Source organism: Channa argus, chromosome 14 (assembly GCF_033026475.1).
Source record: "Channa argus isolate prfri chromosome 14, Channa argus male v1.0, whole genome shotgun sequence".
Lineage (NCBI taxonomy): Eukaryota > Metazoa > Chordata > Actinopteri > Anabantiformes > Channidae > Channa > Channa argus.
The window spans coordinates 4,762,843-4,782,469 of NC_090210.1; the positions used below are offsets into that span (position 1 = coordinate 4,762,843).

The 19,627-nt window shown below is 38.7% G+C and overlaps 1 protein-coding gene across 7 annotated transcripts in view; it reads left to right on the forward strand.

Moving 5' to 3' along the window:
• Positions 1-19,627, forward strand: part of tnr (tenascin R (restrictin, janusin)) — a 172,454-nt gene that overhangs the window by 132,268 nt on the left and 20,559 nt on the right. For 6 of the 7 annotated variants that reach the window (XM_067475086.1, XM_067475085.1, XM_067475088.1 and 3 more), the window contains 5 exons: positions 2,877-3,143; positions 5,741-5,860; positions 6,232-6,375; positions 10,440-10,559; positions 12,059-12,202. In XM_067475086.1, the coding sequence (XP_067331187.1) occupies positions 2,877-3,143; positions 5,741-5,860; positions 6,232-6,375; positions 10,440-10,559; positions 12,059-12,202 (795 nt within the window). The remainder of the gene's footprint in view (positions 1-2,876; positions 3,144-5,740; positions 5,861-6,231; positions 6,376-10,439; positions 10,560-12,058; positions 12,203-19,627) is intronic. The other variant, XM_067475089.1, reaches the window with a different exon arrangement.

Here is a 19,627-nt window from a genome sequence, read left to right on the forward strand (position 1 = left end):
AAAAAATTGGCATTGTATTCATCCTCTTCTGTTATCTGTAGTTTCCTTTATCTTCACCATTCAAACCACCTGGAGACGAGAGATGGGCGAAGGATAAAACGACAGATCGAGAGAATCAGAGGAAAATAATTAATTACCTGTCATCTTCTTATCCAACGTGCACTTGGCCATATTGTCAACATCTGTCTGCCTGCACTTAGGTGAACTGATCATGAGGAGAAAAATCCATTGAATGATCTAAGGGAATATTAAACTAAAACATAAATTCTACAGTGCTTTTGATGGCAAATGCCTCTTCTTAAGTTTTTCTCTGTCACTGAATATGAGCTCTAGTGGCTATCTGCAAACAATCATGGACAATCATGGAGCATTTCAGACTTGAGGCTGGTCAGAACCGATTATCGGCTCAAATCATCCTGTAGTGTGAAATTAACATGCACACAACACTCAGCGGAAACCCACAACAGTCAAGAGTCTGAAGTCGAGCTTAATCACACAAGTTTCCATGAGTTCCCAATTCCCTGGAATCACCCCTTTGAAATTATTTGAAGTGTAAATGCCAAATGTGTAGTTTAGGGTTCTTGATTGAATTATTTAGTGTGTGCATTCTTAAAATTAAAATTAAAAAAATCACAGACTTAATGTTTATCAAGAACAGCTGAAAATACCTGCTTTTGGAAATGTTAGTCATTTTAACCCGCATGCACAATGTCTGTGCTGCTGATTTTGATTGCTCACAGCGATTTGCTGTTGAGGTTAAGAGTTAACCAGATCCATTTTTATCATTTTGTCAACAACCAAATAAAATAAAATAAATGCCCAGATCAAGTTCAATACTGATCCTTCATGTCAGAATACTACATCTTTACAGCAAACACCTCATTATTTATGTATTTATGTATCGTTAGTGGGTGGGTGGGTTTTTTTTTTTCATTTATATCGATGTTTTATATTGGCTTTTTGTTTTTCATTAAGTACAGAAATTCTTGCCACACTTTTGATGCTGCTGTAACATGCAAATGTCCCCACTGTGGGATGAATAAAGATTTATCTTATCTTACCTTACACTAGGTTCATTAACAGTATATGATTATTGATATGAACCCATGCATAGGAGTTCTTTGTACTTTAGTTTCATTATCTACAGTGAAAGGTCCAGGGCATCTTTGTTACATCCCATTTAGATGTCCTGTCTTGTAGAGTGTACTCACACTAAGCAAGGTTGCCTTGTACCATGCCCAGCAAGGTTGTTGCTCCCTCCCCTCTCCCCTACTGGCATGCCATCACATTGCACTATACAATTCATGCTCCAGCAAGCGTACGTCACGGCTTTGTGCCTTTTTGTTTTGAAAAGAAATGCTCCCCCATAACCACAGCTTTGGAGGGCATGTTGTCTGTGTCCAAGTCCACTGAATGGTGTGCTGGCTATAACTCTTCAAGCGGACCAGGGCATGGTATGCTGAACCGTCCCTGAGCATGGAACCAAGAGATCACACTAGTCAAACTAACCAAATTTTGGAGGTCAAATGTGTTCAGGCACAGTACACATTCTTGAAAATAGAGTTGAATAGGCATACAAACACGCACACACACACACACACAAAAACAACAGAAAAATCAGCCAGTGCAGTCTTTACAACGAACTTAAAAACTCTACACACTGCACCCTTACACATGCAACGACAGTAAATTGATATGATTGATATTAGTATGTCATAGTTGTCTGAATTGATCATTATCTGTGTGTTGTCAAATGGGTAAGATTATATATTTTTTTGTTTGCTTGCATTTTGTCATGTGTTTTGCAGTTCATTGAGCTGGTATGACAATTCTACTTCTTGCTAATTAAATTCCCTTTTAAGCTCTGCACCCCCGACTTGTAACGTAGCTTTCTGTTATAAATCTTTAAGTCCCTAATCCAAAAAATGCTGATCATATCAAAAATTTATTTTCATGCATTTTAGAGAGAGCCTCCAGAACCTAATAATTCAGCTTTTTAAACAGTTGGGTAGCACTACCCATGACTATAACTTCCACTTTTTAAGGAGTTAATGGCATCTTTTGTGCTTTCACAAAGGTGACTTTACACTAAAAACTATAGACGTTTTCATCACACATCCTCTCTATCATCTCCTCATAGTCATTTGTGCTGCATGTCACTGGCTTTCGAATCATCGACTACTCTGCAAAAAGTTCACTATCATCAAATTTCGGCTGCTCTACTGGGCCAGTAAAGCAGGTTGACGAAAGGCAATGATTGACCAACAAAGTGAACAGCTGAAATGTAGATTTCAAGTTTCAAATGTCTGTTACAAAAACTCCACAGGATGCCTTTAATCTGGGTAAATCAGAAAAGGAGGAGTCAGTGTCACTGCGTTTTACCTTATTTTATACAGTACATCCATGCAGTGCTAATTTAAACTCAAGTGCTTTTGCATTTCTTGCAGTGTCAGCTGCTACACTGGTTCATTTTCATTTCATCATCTTCTGTTCAGGTCATATTTTGACAACAGCATCTGCTACTATTGCATTTTCTCCATCTTTTTATTGTGAACATTCCCATCACATCCTAAACTTTGTGGCAGATAATCTCATTAGTTTCGCTTTTTTATGACCAATTAAATCATTACTTCCACCTGATTGTGGTCTGCTCTGTGTGTCACCTGCCCCGTCATGATTGCACCCAAGGCTAATTTTCTCAACTGTATAATTAACAATCTGTCACACCAACCAGGGCTGCTTCCATCCATCACTGAATTGCTGGTCTTGTCATCTTCATGATGATGGCAGCGTTTCACTTTCTCCTTCGCTGTGTGTGGCTTTCTACCTGTCCTTGAAAAACTCTCCGATGACCATTAAAAACCTCATTCCTGCAGGAATCAGGCCTGTAACCAACCTCTACTTGTCAGAGGTGACTTCAGACTCAGTGTCGGTGGCGTGGAACGCCCCAGCACCACCTGCAGACCTCTTCATCCTGAGCTACAGCTCTGCTGATGGGACAGACACCTCTAAGGTGACGCTGGATGGCTCCAAGACAAGGTCTCTGGTCCAGGGTCTGCTGCCATCCACTCAGTATACCATCAGTCTAATCACAATACAGGGGGAAGTTACCTCTGAGCCCATTATTGCATCACTTACAACAGGTGAGCTGCTTATTCATGAAAAAGTGGTTCCTAAGGGGACTCAGGGCATGAATATATATGGATGGTAAAGATATTGGTGTTCCATGAGCTCTGTTTAAATAGCATCCTCTTAAAATGCATCCTTCATTCGTACCACCGTTTCTCTGCATGGTCAGTGTGTAGGGATTTCTGTCAAAATTAATGCTGCGATGAAATGATTATTTACATCATCACAATATTATTACTGTTTTGGGCAAAGGAAGGAAATACTGACAAATGTCCATTCCTAAGTACCTTGGTGACATCTTGAAATTTCTTATTGTAACTCCAAAACAAAAACAATTACATTAGCAAAAGCAGCTGTAAATTCATCACAACAGAGATGCTGTAATTAGGTGCCTTTGTAAAGTTACATCAACCATGAATCAAAAATCAAACTGGTTGTTTTTCAGTTAACCAATTAATTGTCTAATGCCTCAAAAATGGCTTACACTGTTCTCAGTGGGGTAACCTGAGACAGACACTACCAAAATGAAAGTCCCTAAAGCAAGGACTAAAGAAAAAAAGGATTATTTTGGAAGGAAAGCAGCACGTCTAAGTAAAGAAAAGTGCAAGAAGTGATTTGAAATGAAACATGTATTTGCAAAAATGCTGTTTGAGCATTTTCTTCCAGAGAGCCACAGCAGAATACATTTTGTAATTCGAAGTCTGTAATGGAGGTTTTTAGTTTTTAGTCATGTTTTGTTTGCCAGACTTACAGCCAAAACGTTTCGACAAATAGATTTAACTTTGTGGTCAATCATCAGAACCACTGTTGGAGAAGCTGGTAATGATTGGCACTCTAATAAAGAGAAGGATGTAAAGAAAGGTGGAAGGCTGCAGTGACTGAAGTCATTTTCAGGCTGTACATTTAAACAGAATGTTTTCTTTTATCTCCTCACTTGTCCCTCCGCGCAGTTTTCCCTGTTTCTTTTGATGAATTTTCATTGCTCGTATATTATACAGTAATGCTGTTTTACCAACTGTCTTGGCCAAGGCATGCAGGGCTAGTTACTGTTTACTGCGATAAAAAAAGGGCTAATAACAGACCACCGACACGCCCACTTTTAGTCATTGACATGCCCAGTGCCTGTAGACAACAAACATTCAGAAAACTGGAGTTAATGTTTGCTTAAACTTGTTCATCCCTGGTCAAAAAGTAAATCATGAAAAGGTAAAAGGACTGAAGACAAATAGAGAAGAGAGAAAAGTCAGCATTGGACAAAGAGATGTTAACTTTGCATCAGTGCTAGAGGCACCTGCATACCGTGATTTGATTGCTCTGCCAATTTCATATAATACCATGGTGGCTTGGAGCACTCTCTCACTTTGCATTCGCCCACACACGATGATAACCAGATTTCAGCGGTGAAATTGGACAGGGATTTTGAGACAGATGTACAGTATTCCATGCACCTGGCTTTAGACTCGGTTAATTCTTTTGTCGTACTTTGATCTTGTATGTTTAAATGGGATTTTCTAACAAGAGACAACAGTTACATTTGTGGATTTGCTAAACGTTTAAGCCACAGTTCGCAGTTATAAAAGTAGGTTTGGTTCTGTAATCATCAGCTGTGGTGTGTATAAAAGCATTGTTAATGTGGTCAAGCCTGAGGACCTTATTTATTAACTTACACTGTGCAAATGGATTAATTATGTCAATTGAGATAATAGATAATAGCCGTATAGATCTTGAATATGATTATTATTTAAACTTCAGTTTTCTGCCTAATTTTCTTTGGTACCACCTTTGCCAAAGGAAACCTAATTAGTAAGACATCCAACCTATATAAGTGCTACTGTGTTTTATACAAGTGGAATTTAAGTGAGTTTCCAGCGTAGCTTTATAAATTCCACCTGTGCTTGTGAATAATAGCCATTATTCTTTTGAATGCATGAAAGAGAGAATGGAGTAGTGCTTCTAGTGTCATTCGTTGCCCATAAAAAGAGATGGAAGTGAAAGTCTTCTCTTTTTGTCTTTTTTGTTCCCCTTCGCCAACTTTTCTTATCCCTCTATTTCTTTCTCTAATAGCTAAGGACCTGTCATGGGTTTAATTGTTTGCTCACATTGTTTTTGCCATAACCTTTCCGTGGCAGCTCGATCATCTCAGGAGACACATAAAACAAATTGTCAGCAGGAAAGAAATTTCCGCTGTGTAAACCCTGCTCAGTCTCAATGCTAATGCCGCCCACTGTGTTGTTGTGAATTGTGCTTTTAGCTGGAATTCTCATGCAACATCTTTTGATGGTGTTTTATTTTTTTAACTTATCAAGTTGCATTCAAAAATGCATGTGCTTCCAAGACCAAGGACGAGTCTATTTATGTAAATGTAATCAGGAGGAGATTAAAATGGACCAAACAAGAAATAACTGAAATACTTGGGCATTCAAGGGCACTATGTTTTGATGTTTATGTAAATTTCTGAATTTGCTTTATAATATACCACGTAATGCGCTCCTGTTATACTTCTGGGATTAGGATAAACTCTTTTAAACATGAAAGTGAGATTTGCCTTGTAGAATATTCAGTATCCCATGTTTCCATGTAAACACTCTTTGACCAATCACCTCTTTTCTAGGCATGGATCCACCAAAAGAAATGACGGTGTCAGATGTGACCGAGGACGCAGTTACCATCTCTTGGATCAAACCACTGGCTCCATTTGAATACTATAAACTGTCCTATCAGTCAGCCAGAGGTAGTGTATAGTTTTCCCACTGAAATGTTCATCTCTACTGCATTGTAATAACATGCTGTTTATTATATTAGCATACACGTGGCTCCCTGCTTTTCCTTGTTACAGTTTAATGAACATGGCATTTGCTGTAGAAGGTCTCTCTGGTGCAAGATACATTTAGTAGCAGAGCACCCTGTTATATCTAATTAATTTTAACATTTTACCAATGAAATTCACTTGAATTTTAATTAAAATTGTGCATTAATTAAAAATGTACTCGCTGATGCAAAAAACAGCCGGCTTAGAAATTTACCCGGTACATGAGGAAATGGAAGATTAGAGCAACGTGTTCTGATTTTTCTCTCTCTCTTCCTTCCTGGTGTCCCTGACAGGTCGGGTGGACAGCGTGGTGATTGACAGCGATGTGACCAACTACACCTTGTCCAGTCTGTTTCCTGCTACAGAATACGAGATCAGTTTCATTGCTATCAGAGGGAGTCAGGAGAGCAAAGTAGTCAAAACCTCTGTCTTCACAGGTAAGAGCCAATGCTGAAACATAAATGTGTTCCCACCAGTACAGTATTTACACTTGGTAATGTTCAACTAATTTATCGGGGGGGGATGCTAACTTGTTTTCATACACTCCTTGACCATTTTCATTACCAGCAAAATGTGCATTAATAATATTTTAAGTTCGAGGTTATATTTGCAAACCAAATATTTCAGTTTCAATGTAAAGGCTTCATTGTAAGTTTTCGTTTGCAGAAATAAACTAGGCTGCATTGTACACAGAACAACTGTAGATAATTGTTTCTGCTATCAAGTAAAGAATCAAACATTTCCTCAAATAACCATTTGAGTTGTTAAAATGTAACAAAAACACTGAAAGTCATTTTTATTTCAGTAATATCTTCAATTTGCTTGTTTTGCTGTAAATGACAAAGAAACCCAGCTAATCACTACTTTTGAGAAGCTTTAGAGTATTTGCTACCCTGCCTTAAACTGACAGATTCTGCAAATATTTACCAACTTCATTTTCTGACAATAAACTGCTTGTTTAAGCTCTAAACAGAAACAGTTTGTGCAGAAACGTGTCGTTGTCCTAACTGAGTCGAAGGTGCCCAGTGTATGTGCAAACTCCTGTCTGCTTTGTAAAGTTGCTCAGTTGCTCTTATTCAGTGGGACATGAATTGTTTAGAACCTTCACTCAGGCTTTGATGAACGCTCTCACTGTGAGTCGGCAGCACAGCGATCAAATCAAAAATGTGTGAAGAATGCGTCTTTCTCTGGTGAAGTTGTTCTTCCCATAACAATAACAGCTGCATGTTGGGAGAGCAAAACATTCGCACACAGAGACATCAAACTAAATCGAAGCGTATGGCTGACATTGCAGGTGGTGTAGTCTTTGTTGCTGCAAGAGATAAAACTGTCCACTCTGTGGCCTAGTAATTGGTAACCTACTCCAAACTCTATCTCACTCTTTTCCAACTCTCTCTGCTTTCTTCTCCTGCTTATCTCTTTATCCTTTTTTCCTCGCTTGTATCCTTCTGTATTATTACGCTGCTCTCTCCCACTTTTTTCGATTCGCCATCTTCCTCATCTTTCTTTAATCTCCCCTCTCTGTGTCTTTCTCGATTCATGTGTTCCCAGTTCATCATTATAAGTGAGAACTCTTTAGCTCTCTTGTTTCAGATTCTTAACACTGAATCATAAGTTAGGAAAACATAATAGCTCACTTGCACACACACACACACACATATGCATGCATGTAAATACAAGACACTATTCTTCTCTGTGAAAGAATTTCACTAAGCTAAGATTAAAACACTCTCCCAGTGCTCTATGCATAATCTTTAGTGTGTGAGAGATGAAAAAGCAAGAGAGCTGAGGAGAGCAGAAGGTGTGTTTGCATGCCAATGAGACCCGATTCACCAGGAGCCACCAGGTTCAAGAATCCAATGAGAAGGAAAAAGCTAAAATTCTCTTTCTCTCACTCTCACTCCTCCATTTCTTTACCATCAGCTCCCTTTTCTAACAATCCCAGTGTTCACACAATGAGCAGAGCCGCTGGGGCTGTAATAGCCTGAAAAGAACATAACTCCAAAATGGAGCTTGTTAGAAACGGTAAATAACATTTTCCTCACATCGCACAATGCCCAACCAGGGACAGTTTAATACTGCATTCAACAATACATAAACAGGGGATTTGAAAGAGTAATCCAGCATTGCCCAGCCAAGTATGTAATGATTTGAATAGCAGTGCAATTACTACTTACTTCACTTTCATAATCAATTATTGTCAGAGAGGATGGAAAAAAATCATGGAGCCATATTTCATTTTGCCAACACAGCTGCTAATCTAAGATGAATTTGGGAGTTGACACTAAATGGACTATGTAAAGGCCTGTTTAAAGGCTAACGGCTGTGCTCGTTTGCAAAGTGTCAGGAACCCTGGCAAAGTATTAGTCTTCCCGAAACCAAAGTTTGGAGTAAGATCATTAAAGTCCTCTTTGCCTTTATTTTTCTCTGCACGCTATCTCAAAGCTGACAGATAAGGGATACTTCGTTTCTGTTTTAAATAGATGCTTTGTTAAAATGTTCCTAAAAACAAATCACAGTGACCACTGAAGGAAGGATGTTTTGCAGGTAAGATGTGCTGAAAGAAAAGAAAGACGCAAGATAGAAAGACTAACATCAGGAAAGGGACAAAGGAAAAAGAGTGCTTGGTTTTCATCTTTGAAAACTCTTTCCTTCTTGTTAGGAAACACAAAGGCTTTGTTAGGCTGTTTGAGCCGGCGGTTTTCACGTTACCATTCTTCTGCTGGTCTTGTTACATGTGTCACAGTCTCAGCGTTGTATTTCTGCTTAGGTGCTGCGTGAAACCACTTGTCATGTAAACCAAGTGGTCCATTCATTGTATTTCAGTCACACATACTCTATACAGCTGGGTGCAGCAGCAGTGCAGTTCTAACTGTCAGTCAAAGCTGCAGTAGCTGATAGAAAAAACTAACTGTAGGTTGCAGAGGATCACATCTGGATCCTAATTACTTTCATGAGGATCTTTGGACAACCAGGACCGATAGCAGCTTGTCCTGTCAGTCTGTGAAACTATAAAGTTTGTTAACCTGCAAAGTTAGTTAGTTAGTCACTACTACTGCAAAGTTAGTTACTAGTTAGTTAATATCTACCAGTTTTAGTTTGTATTGTCAGACATGACTTACCTGAAGTTTGGCATTGTTGCCCTGAGTAACATCCACAATAAAATACAGTATTATTACCTTTTGTGTAAAATTCTAATAATGACAAGGAAATTTTGAATATCAGAGTAGTGAAGCTATTATCATAAAATGTGAGCTACAGCAAACTGGTCTGGTTTTCTAGGTACAGATGATTTATGAAACTCTTTGAAGTTGAATTCAAGCAAAATAGTGCAATGGCAGAGCCAGGCCACAGCAGTGGCCAGACAGCAGACAGACTGGCCTACCACCAACCCATTCAGACTCTATTTTACATCATTTGTTGATGGATGCATGTAAATACAGTATTGACAATTACACCCGAGGTTACACCCAAGTGGCCTTTGTTCTTTCAAACCTTTTGTCTTGATGCACTGGAGCATGACTTTCAGATACAGATCCTAGTGTGAGGTGACGTATTTGGCTAAAGCCTGTGATTCACCAGTGCAATCAGGAGATGGAGAACGATTATTGGATTATCACTGGCTCTGATGAACGAGGATGGCCTGTTTATTTATTTATTTATTTTGCTTTTTTGGCCATCGCTTTTGCTGATATAATTGACTTGGCAAGTCTCCATTAAATTCACTTTAACCTTTTTGAAATTAAACTAATGATTTTAATCAGGTATGTTCATTTGTTGCAGTGATAAGAAAGACTCTAACCTACTCCAGTGTGCTAATGAGCACAAAAGTTCCTTTTTTGTATTCTGATGAGGAGGACAGGGCAATATTATTTACCTCATCTAGGCAGAGCTTTGGAGCACATGCGGTGTTCTGTGTTCTTTTGCCACGCTCTCCGCTGTGCCAAAGTAACATGCCCGAGGAGAAATAGGGGTTGAAACACTCAGGTTAAAGGTATAATTAAATTCAAACTCAATTTTGGCATGTCCAGCAGTCTGAGAATGAAATTAGGAGGGTGGGGAAACAGTAGGCTCAGGAGATTATGTGCCTATCTGCATAATTTCTTTGATGCATCAGAACTGAGGAGACTGATCAAAATGGCAAAAAGAATAATTGATAATTAGTATAAATGCAAAGCTCTTCTGTATCTGTGTTTCTACAATTATAAATCAGATGTGTATTATTCAAATGTGTTAAGGTGTAACTAATATTTTAGGTCTTTGCAATTATATTAAAACCCACTTTATACAAAATAACCATGCACTTTTTATATAAAAGCAAATATGATTTGATTTAGAGATTATTGGTAGCTTTCTTATATTAGCCATATTAGCCATCAATGTATTACTACTGTTCTTTTTGTGTCTCTGTCTCTCTCTCTCTCTCTCTCTCTCTCTCTCTCTCTCTCTCTCTCTCTCTCTCTCTCTCTCTCTCTCTCTCTCTCTCTCTTTTTGTTACTAGCCATGGACATGCCAGCTGAGCTGACAGCTCTTAACATCACTCCACAAGGAGCCTTGCTGAGGTGGAATCCCCCTCTTTCCAATGTTGACAACTATGTGCTGACCCTCACACATAACCAGGGTAAGTTCCCAGGACGGTCATCTAAATGCTTTCTTTCATGTGAATTGTTCTAGACAGAAAATACATGACTTCATCACCAGCAAATGTCAAAAGTAAAAAAGTCCATGCACATGTTGCAAACAATGGTAAATCACCTAATAACATTAAGTCACACATCTCCACTGCAGTGTAATCTCTTTATCAGACCCCAGCATCTGGAATCACATATTTGCCCATTAGTTTTGTTTTAATTGACGCTGTTTTTTGAGGGTCTTCAGTTTCTGCTTCATGATGCACATTTTCATCTTCATTAATAAAGGTGCTGTATTATTAAAAAATGACATACCAGTATGTTACTGGGACCTGCAGAGCAAGAGTATTATAAGGTCATATAATTTTAGAATATTAAGATGTGAATGTTATAAGAAGGACTCAATTAACTAGAGAAACCAGATTGATGTATCCTTTAAGACAATACAGCCTCATTTTGTCTTAGACTGAGAACTTTTCATTATGCTTGGTTGAACCACTAAGCCTTGGCTCACACGGCAGTTACCACCCGACATACAACAATACATTTGTAAAGATACCCATGTCGTAAGTAAGTCAGCCACAGATAAAGCTACTTGACAACAGCTTTTAAGCCTCTTAAACATCTCTTATAAGGAATAACTAGATGTCACACCTAGTTCCTAATAATGACAAATTGAAGATGTTTTTAAAGGTGTTCTTCTGTCCTGCATATTCAATTTTCCAATTAGTAAGGTCATTGCACTAACTAAGCCATAGCTGGATTTATCCAGATGTTATCTCGGTTACTTAGCTGTTTAGTGTCAATGTGTAAATTTTAACCGGACTAACTGGATTATTTAGAGACAGTAACTGTATGCTGGACACAATGTTGGGAAGCAGCCCTTACCTGTGGTTTACAAACATGCAATGCACAGTAGTTTGTGGACAAATGGTCTGGAGGTAAAATGATTTATGTCAAGGCCTTTATGAAAACAGTGTTTGAGTGTAGTGTAGTGATTTTATTGCAACTTGAATGTCAACATGTAATTCTCAAAGGCCTGTCTTCTGTCCTCATGTTTGGTCGACTATACTGTGTTTATTGCAGCCAAATTGGCAATATGATGCAATTTGTTGCCTGAAAAAAAAATCAACATAATACAGGTTTATATATAGTAACAGTCATGTTGTATTTACCCTTTAATATTTACAGGGTAGGTTGTGTCTTACTTGCAGCATTATATGTACTGCAATCATAGTATAGTACAAAAGACATAGTATAGCACAAAGACACATTTCACCAAAAGCATAATTAGTGTAGAAAACTTTTCTACTAGCAGACGACCTCGACGGTGGTCAAACAATCCAGGCTTTTGAGAAAGCCATTTTTCTATGCTGATTTGTATTTAAGAGATTTAATGTAATGACAAAACTGAAAACAGAAGATGTGTGGGATGGTGTTAATGTAGTAAATACATAAAGCTTGTGTGTATTTTACTTCTGTTTTACAGTGACAGCTGACACTTTTCTCGTGGAAGGCAACAAGCAGGAGCACCAGCTGTCGAACCTTAAGCCAAGCACCACCTACTCTGTTGCCCTCTACGCCACCAAAGGACCTCTCACTAGTGGCACCGTCATCACCAACCTCCAAACACGTATGTGTTCTTTTTAATTTAGCTGGTCTTGGTGCAGTGAGCAGCACAGTTACGCCGTAGTTATCACTGTTCCCTCACAGCAGGAGGCTCATCCAGGCCTGACTGTAGCCTTGCAATGTGGATTTTTGAATTTAAATGTGGATTTTCTCAAGGTCCTCAATTTCATTTCCACCAAAAACGTGCATGCTCGTGTCCTAACAAGGGCCTTTGTTTAAGTCTACTAAAGAGCAGAATGCATTGGATACATTTTTAGCACAAACCACAGAATGATGTCATATACAGAAAACATAATCATTGTTTGTGTCAGACCAGTCAACTACCACCATGACTGCAGCAGTAAACTGGATCAGAATATGTGTAGAATGGCATTGTACATCCATATTGTATATCATCAATAAGTCATCTTTAAGCAAAGGATAATGACTTAAATTACAATATATTGTTATAATTATAAATATTGACCAATATGCAAAAAAGACTTTTTCCCATATCCCCCAGGTCTAAATGGCAGCACAATAATCTGTATCATATCAGTCACTATAAATTGTCAAGCTTACATTTTTTTAGACATCAAAAAGGTGTTGTTTTTTTTTTCATGTTGAAATTGACACAAGTACTTTGTGCAAGTAATATGTTGACACCTTGATGCACTACAATTTATAACCCTCATCCGTGAAGTGATTTGGTTCTGATCCTGTCTGTTTACTGTATATGTTAACCTAAAACACGGAAACACTTAATGCATGGTTAGCAGTGCCTGGCTAATACAGTCAAAAGGCTTAGTGCACTACACCAAATTATGTGGAATCCATCTTGGAATTTCCTTTCTTGGTCATCACAATTTTTCAGCATGACCAGTAAACAGTACATGATCAATTTGGGTTGTGTCTGACATTACAGTAAGCAACCTATAGCACATATGGGACAGTTTCATCCACTTCATGGTCTATGAAGACTGTATTTGAACTTTTACATTGCTAAAAACAATACCTCAACCGCTCTTTACAATTAGGAATGTTGTGCCAGCACAAAAACAGCTTTCACAGAGTAGTGAGCAGCCTGTGAGGTAAACTATCAAGATCTCATACCAAAACAGTAGCATTAAGTAAGCCATGATTGTTTAGAAATACTTTTTCTGCAGAAGTCACATTTTCTAAATCTTTCATACTTTTTAGCAGTTTAACAGGAGTTGGTATCTTGGTAAACACTTTTCATGTGGTCAAGGACACAAGCTGTCATGGCATTTAACTCGATGTTCAACTTTTGCCTGCTTTACCTCGAGGTGACCCACCTCTCTAATTATATTCACCTTTATCAGCAGTTCCCTTGAGAGGAAAGTTAGGGGTGAAGTATTTGTTCCAGTTTAGCTGAGTTGCAGCTCTATAAACAGTTTTTTTTCTACAGTTCTTGCAGGGGAATAAAAAAGTTTTTAGCAGAGGAGTTCGTATCCCCCAAGGATCACCTGAGCTACCTGTCCTGCAATGCAGCAGAGACGAACAGCTAGAAACAGAAACAATGTCTGACAACATATGAGAGCAGGGCTTCAGAGACTTCAAAACAAATGGACTCAGGAAAATGAGGTGTACCTACAACCATGTACTCATGCACAAACAAATGTCTCTGGTGATTCTAATTTGGAAACACATGCTCTAGTGCGTCATGTACCTCAGTTTCTCAGGGAAAAAAATTATGATAATAAAATAAAATTAACTATAATGGGATTTGGAAAATTGCTGTGATGTAGACAAAACCACAAGTGAGTAAGGAGAGTACAGAGTTCACTTTATTTTGAATTTGTCTTAGTTTTTGTTTTCTGAGTGAAATAGACATCATTTAATCTTGCCATTTCATTTTGGAGGAAATATGATTCACCAGAAAACAGAAGTAAAGTAGACCAAATTCCTACTGTATATATAATTCAGACACACCAGGAACTCGTTGCCTGATCTATTCTTAATTATACTATATATTAGAATATATTTTGGTGGCTCAGTGGTAGAGCATTGGGTTGGGATGCAGAAGGCAGCGGGCTCAAATCCCACCCCACCAGGTGAGGTCCCACCGAGCCACCAAGGGCAATCCAGGTGCCGGTCCCGAGCCTGGACATAAAAAAAATGGGAGGGTTGCGGCAGGAAGGGCATCCAGAGTGGACAAGCCGAAAGCCGTTGTTATTAGAATATATCTTGCAAGTGTAGAACAACATGTTTACTTTCATATGTAATAAAATACATCTAAATATGTGATGTGGCTATGAATCAACATTCATTTTGATCTTAAAAAAAAGTCAATTTCAAAATCAATCAATTTAAGAAAAAATAAAAAAGCTATTGTTATTTCATAATTTTAATAAAGAACACTAACCAAACATGGAAGGGATTAATCAAGCACCACCTTTTGGCAATTACCAAACGTATTAATTAGTAATTTGCTGTGTACTTTCTTGACTGGTACATGCACACACAACTCTGATGTCGTCCCCCTTCACACAACTGCTGATTACATGTCACACCAGGGGGCGCCTTAGTCAACCCCAACCTTAGAGGGATGCTGTCTGTCTGTAAAACGCCTACTGCAACAAATGCGAGCGGTTGAAGGGTCAGTATAACTTCTTGCTGTCAGGATTCGGCTTTTGTCACTGCTTTTAGGGATGGATGGCTTCTCCACATGTATTGTGCACAAAGAGAGGAGTGTGGCTCGTATCAAACTGTAGTTGAGGCTGTCTCAGCCATTCGGGGGGGGTTTTTTGGGGGGGGGGAGTCTTCTTTGTTGATTCCCAAGTGTTTTAACTACAGCTGAGAGTTCTTTTGTTGTCTGGCCTGCATGCCTCAAGAGTTCAACATAAAGTAAGACAGCTTGGCTCCCTGAAGGCTGATATTTAAGCTATAGGGCTGGAAAATATGGGGTTTTGCAATGGGTTTTTCTATAAGCCTGTAGGCTGCAGCACTGGGACTTTTTTCCCTCAGATGTGTCTTAGCCCACTTGCTGAGAGGTGCTTGGCAAGTTTTTGAAGAAGCAAAGATCCTTGCTGCGGGCAGCTTCACTGAGCTCTGGCTGATAGTTGTTCACCAAGTGCTGAGAGTGCTGCTATTACAGAAAGATAATCTTCATTCTTCAGGCAGTTGAAGCTTTTTGACAGTTTAATGTACTTTTAAGAACTTGTGTCCCCATAAAATCTGTGCCGTTAATTGTTTTATAGTAAAGTGCTTACATATGCACTAACACCTTGTCAGTCAGCAGACTCTCCTATAGCTATGACCTGGGTTTGGGTGTTTTGGCTGCAAGAAGTAAAGGATGTTCACATAATTGTGCCTTAAGTAAAAAGCGTGTCACCATAGAATGTTTATACAATAATTTCACATGAGCCCAGTCACTGAATATATGAACACCTGTTTGCATCCATGTATAGTACTCTATTCACTGTGTAGTTGTTAAAGTATCTACTTGACTTTTTAAATATTTCACTGGATTAAAATTTTTGCCTAAATGTCTTAATGCATAATGACAAAATGAAAACAAAACAAACAAAATTTTTTGACATTTTCACTATTTAAAAAAAAAAATCTGTATTCTACAAGCATATTCACACCCTCTTAATACAGTATAAGTAGAAGCCCCTTTGGAAGTTATTCAAGTTTTGATTCTTCTTGTAACTGTGTATATCTTGATTTAGTCAGTTTATGCAGTTGGTCCTGGAATAACCGCTCATGTTCCCTCTGAGCTGATGAGGGGCATCTGTGAACTGCAAACATTATGTCTCTTGAAGGACGTTCAAAGCCACTCCAGCCTCGTTTTGGCTGTATGCCTTGGATCAATGCCAAGATCAAAGGTTAAAGTCCCTCCTTCTGTAGGTCTCATGCTCTCTCGGTCAGGTTTTCTTAGGACTTCCCCTACGTTTGGCTGAATTCATCCTTGCTTTATTTCCATCTGTAAATGCCTTTATTTCTGATGTCTGATTCATTCAACCTTTCTGGTCATGAACGATCATAGTCTTTAGAGATGTTCTCCAGTTCTTTACAAATGTATTTATGTGGTTTTTGTTTGTTCTTCAGTTTCTGTTTGCTGGAGGGGTTTGTTGCTCTACTGTGCAGTACCTTTATCTTAAAAGTACTCCAAAGGTGTTCTACTGTACATTCAAGTCAGAGAACGTCAGCCAGGTCGTGCAGTATTTTTTAACTCTTTCTTTCTTTAAAAACTTGATGTCGATTTATTTTATTTTCCCTCAGTGTGTTTGAGGTCATTGTCATGTTGAAAACTCGATAGTCCTTGGTCCAAGGATTGGCTGAAGGATTACACATGGACATTGTGCTCCAGTGACTGTCTGAAGGATGCTGAATGAGGCTGACCTTTACAGAGTTTTGTTTTTAGTGATACTGCAGTAGGCTGTACTATATGTTGTTGTATACTACGAGGAGTATATGCAACTTAGTAATATGGAAAATATTACTACATTTGCTAATTATTTACTCTGAAATTTAAAAAAGTGACACTCTTTAACTGTAGTGCATTGTGTAATTATTGTGTAGTACAGTTGAGTTATCAGTTCACTTAGTGTATATAGACAGCACATCACAATCAAGATTAAGCGTGGGTGGATGAGGCAAGGGCTGATGTGATGATCATTATAGGTCACCGACATACTCAGAGTCTAGGTTTTTTTACAGTACATATGGGGAAGTTGAAAAAGGGTAAACCGTAGGTGACCTGTGACAATGTGGCAACAAAAAACTACATCTGTGCTGACAAAATGTGTTTTATATAGTATATATATAAATTTCACACTGCATGCTAACATACCCACAAGCTTTAAGCTTAGGTGACTCATGGTGGCTGCAACATACATTGTAGTTGCATTGTACATTGTAGCTTCTTCCTGCAGTTACCACTAAGGACAGGTGAACTATGAGTTTTGGGTTTGGGCAGGAAGTACATCAGATGTGAGACAAAAATAAACAGGCAACCATAGCTGAATAGTTGTTGAAATCATATTTACTATAAATAAAAATGACAAACTACTTGTCTGAAGCAGAACTGTGTGGTAAAGTGCCTTCAAATGCAAAAGTGTTTGCAGATATTGTTATCTCTCTAACCAGCATTCATGAGGGTTTGTCTGGCTCATTCTTCTCTTTAATATTGGTATTAATTAAGGCTGATGGTGGATAGTAACAAGGTGTTTGTCTGACCATTAAAATGCCATCTGAGATCCATCTAAGCAGCATTTGATTAAATTCAGTAGACTTCATAAGTACAAAGGAGTTACTTAAACATCATTCAGGCAGAATCATTTGCTTGCAAATCAGCAAAGAGATGTGATATTCATTCCAAGACAATAACTTCCTCCTTTTTGTCTGCCTATGACAAATTGCAGCTGCCCATTGCCCGTCCCATCTGCTGCTCTGTGTGCTCATTTATTTTTTTCTATTCGCATTGTTTACACAGTGTGTTAATGAGACATTAGATGTAGCCGAACCTATTCATCTCAGTCCCATTATTCAGACCTCCACGTCTGAAGATAGAGCTTCAGCACTGCCAGGAACTCAGATGACACCGGCTCACCTGCTTGGGCACACTGCATGCAAAGGTTTAATTAGAGGGAGAGTGTGACAGAAAAAACAGGGAGAAAATTTTAATTGGAGAATGAGGAGACAAAGTAAATACAGAAAAAATGAACATTGTTGTGCGTCCTCTTATAATATGAATAGTAACCTTCTTACTTCTCTCATCTGTCCCCTATATAATTCAGCAGCAGTGCTTATCAAAACAAGAGATGACAAGTAGAAAAGATAAACTGTTCACGCTTTTGCACGGTGTGTAAGACCTGCAGCCTTTTGGATAAGGAGGAAAGGAGGAAGCAGACACAGGATAGGAGGTCATAATGCAGATGAAGAGAGGAAGACCCCCAGTTTGATATGGGAATTAAAGGAAAGAGACAAAGGAGGAAGAGGAAAATGAGATGTAGACTCGTTAAAAGGGGAAAATGGAACATCCCCACAAACCTGAACCTCAATCTTACACACAGATATATACAGTGCATCCAGAAAGAATTCACAGTATGCACTTAACCTTTTCCACATCTTGTTATGTTGCAGCCTTATTCCAAATGAATTAAATTCATTATTTTCCTCAAAACTCTACTCCCCATAATGACAACGTGAAAGACTTTTTTTTTAATTCTTTGCAAATGTATTTATTTTTTTTTTGTCCTTTCATCTTATCCACTGAGTTCAGGGTCACTAAAGCGGATCATTGTCCGCATGTTGATTAGGCAAAGTTTTTACACCGGATGCCCTTCCTGACACAACCCTCCCCAATTTATACTTTGTTGAAGCACCTTTAGCACCAATTATAGCCTCAAGTCTTTTTTGAGTCTGATGCTACAAGCTTGGCACAACTATTTTGGCCATTTTCTCTCATTCTTCTTTGCAGTACCTGTCAAGCTCCATCAGGTTGGATGGGGAGCGTCGGTGCACAGCCATTTTCACATCTCTCCAGAGATGTTCAATCAGGTTCAAGTCAGGGCTTTGGCTGGGCCACTCAAGGACATTCACAGAGTTGTCCCGTAACCACTCCTTTGTTATCTTGGCTGTGTGCTTAGCGTCATTGTCCTGTTGAGGTCCAGCGCCCTCTGGAACAGGTTTTCATCAAGGATGTCTCTGCACATTGCTGCATTCATCTTTCCCTTGATCCTGACTAGTCTCCCAGTTCCTGCCGCTGAAAAACATCCCCACAGCACAATGCTGCCACCACCGTGCTTTACTGTATTTGCCAGGTGGTGAGCAGTGCCTGGTTTCCTCCAGACATGACACTTAGCATTCAGGCCAAAGAGTTGAATCTATGTTCCATCAGACCAGAGAAATTTCCCACAGGTGGACTTTCAATCAAGTTGTAGAAACGGCAATACTTATGTACATAAGATTTTTTTAGTTTTTTATTTTTAATAAATTTGCAAAGATTTCAAACAAACGTCTTTCACATTGTCAGTATGGGGTATTTTTTGTATAATTTTGAGGGAAATAATTAAATTGATCCATGACTTTGAAGTAAAGCGTTAAGCGTGAAGACTTTCTGGATGCATACAGAGTTTTGATAAAGTGTGAGTTCAATTTAGGGTCAGTTGTTGAGCTAAAAGCTAAGCATTTGGCCTCTCAGGAAAAGTTACAAATTCAAGCTGTTTTGCTATTTAAACGCTTTTTAGTTTCATTACAGAAGAAGAGATGAAAACAGGTTAAAAAGCCATCCTCTCAAACAAAGGGGAATGGAGACAAAGAAGCATGTAGTGCATGTGCAGCACACAAGTGCAAGACTTCATTTGTTTCAGCAGCCCTGCCTCCCTTACACCCGCTGCCGTTTAGTGGGCAGTTAACAGTGTGCCCTAGAGTTATGATGTAACAGCAGGAAACAAGTTCTTTGAATATCGGATCATCTATT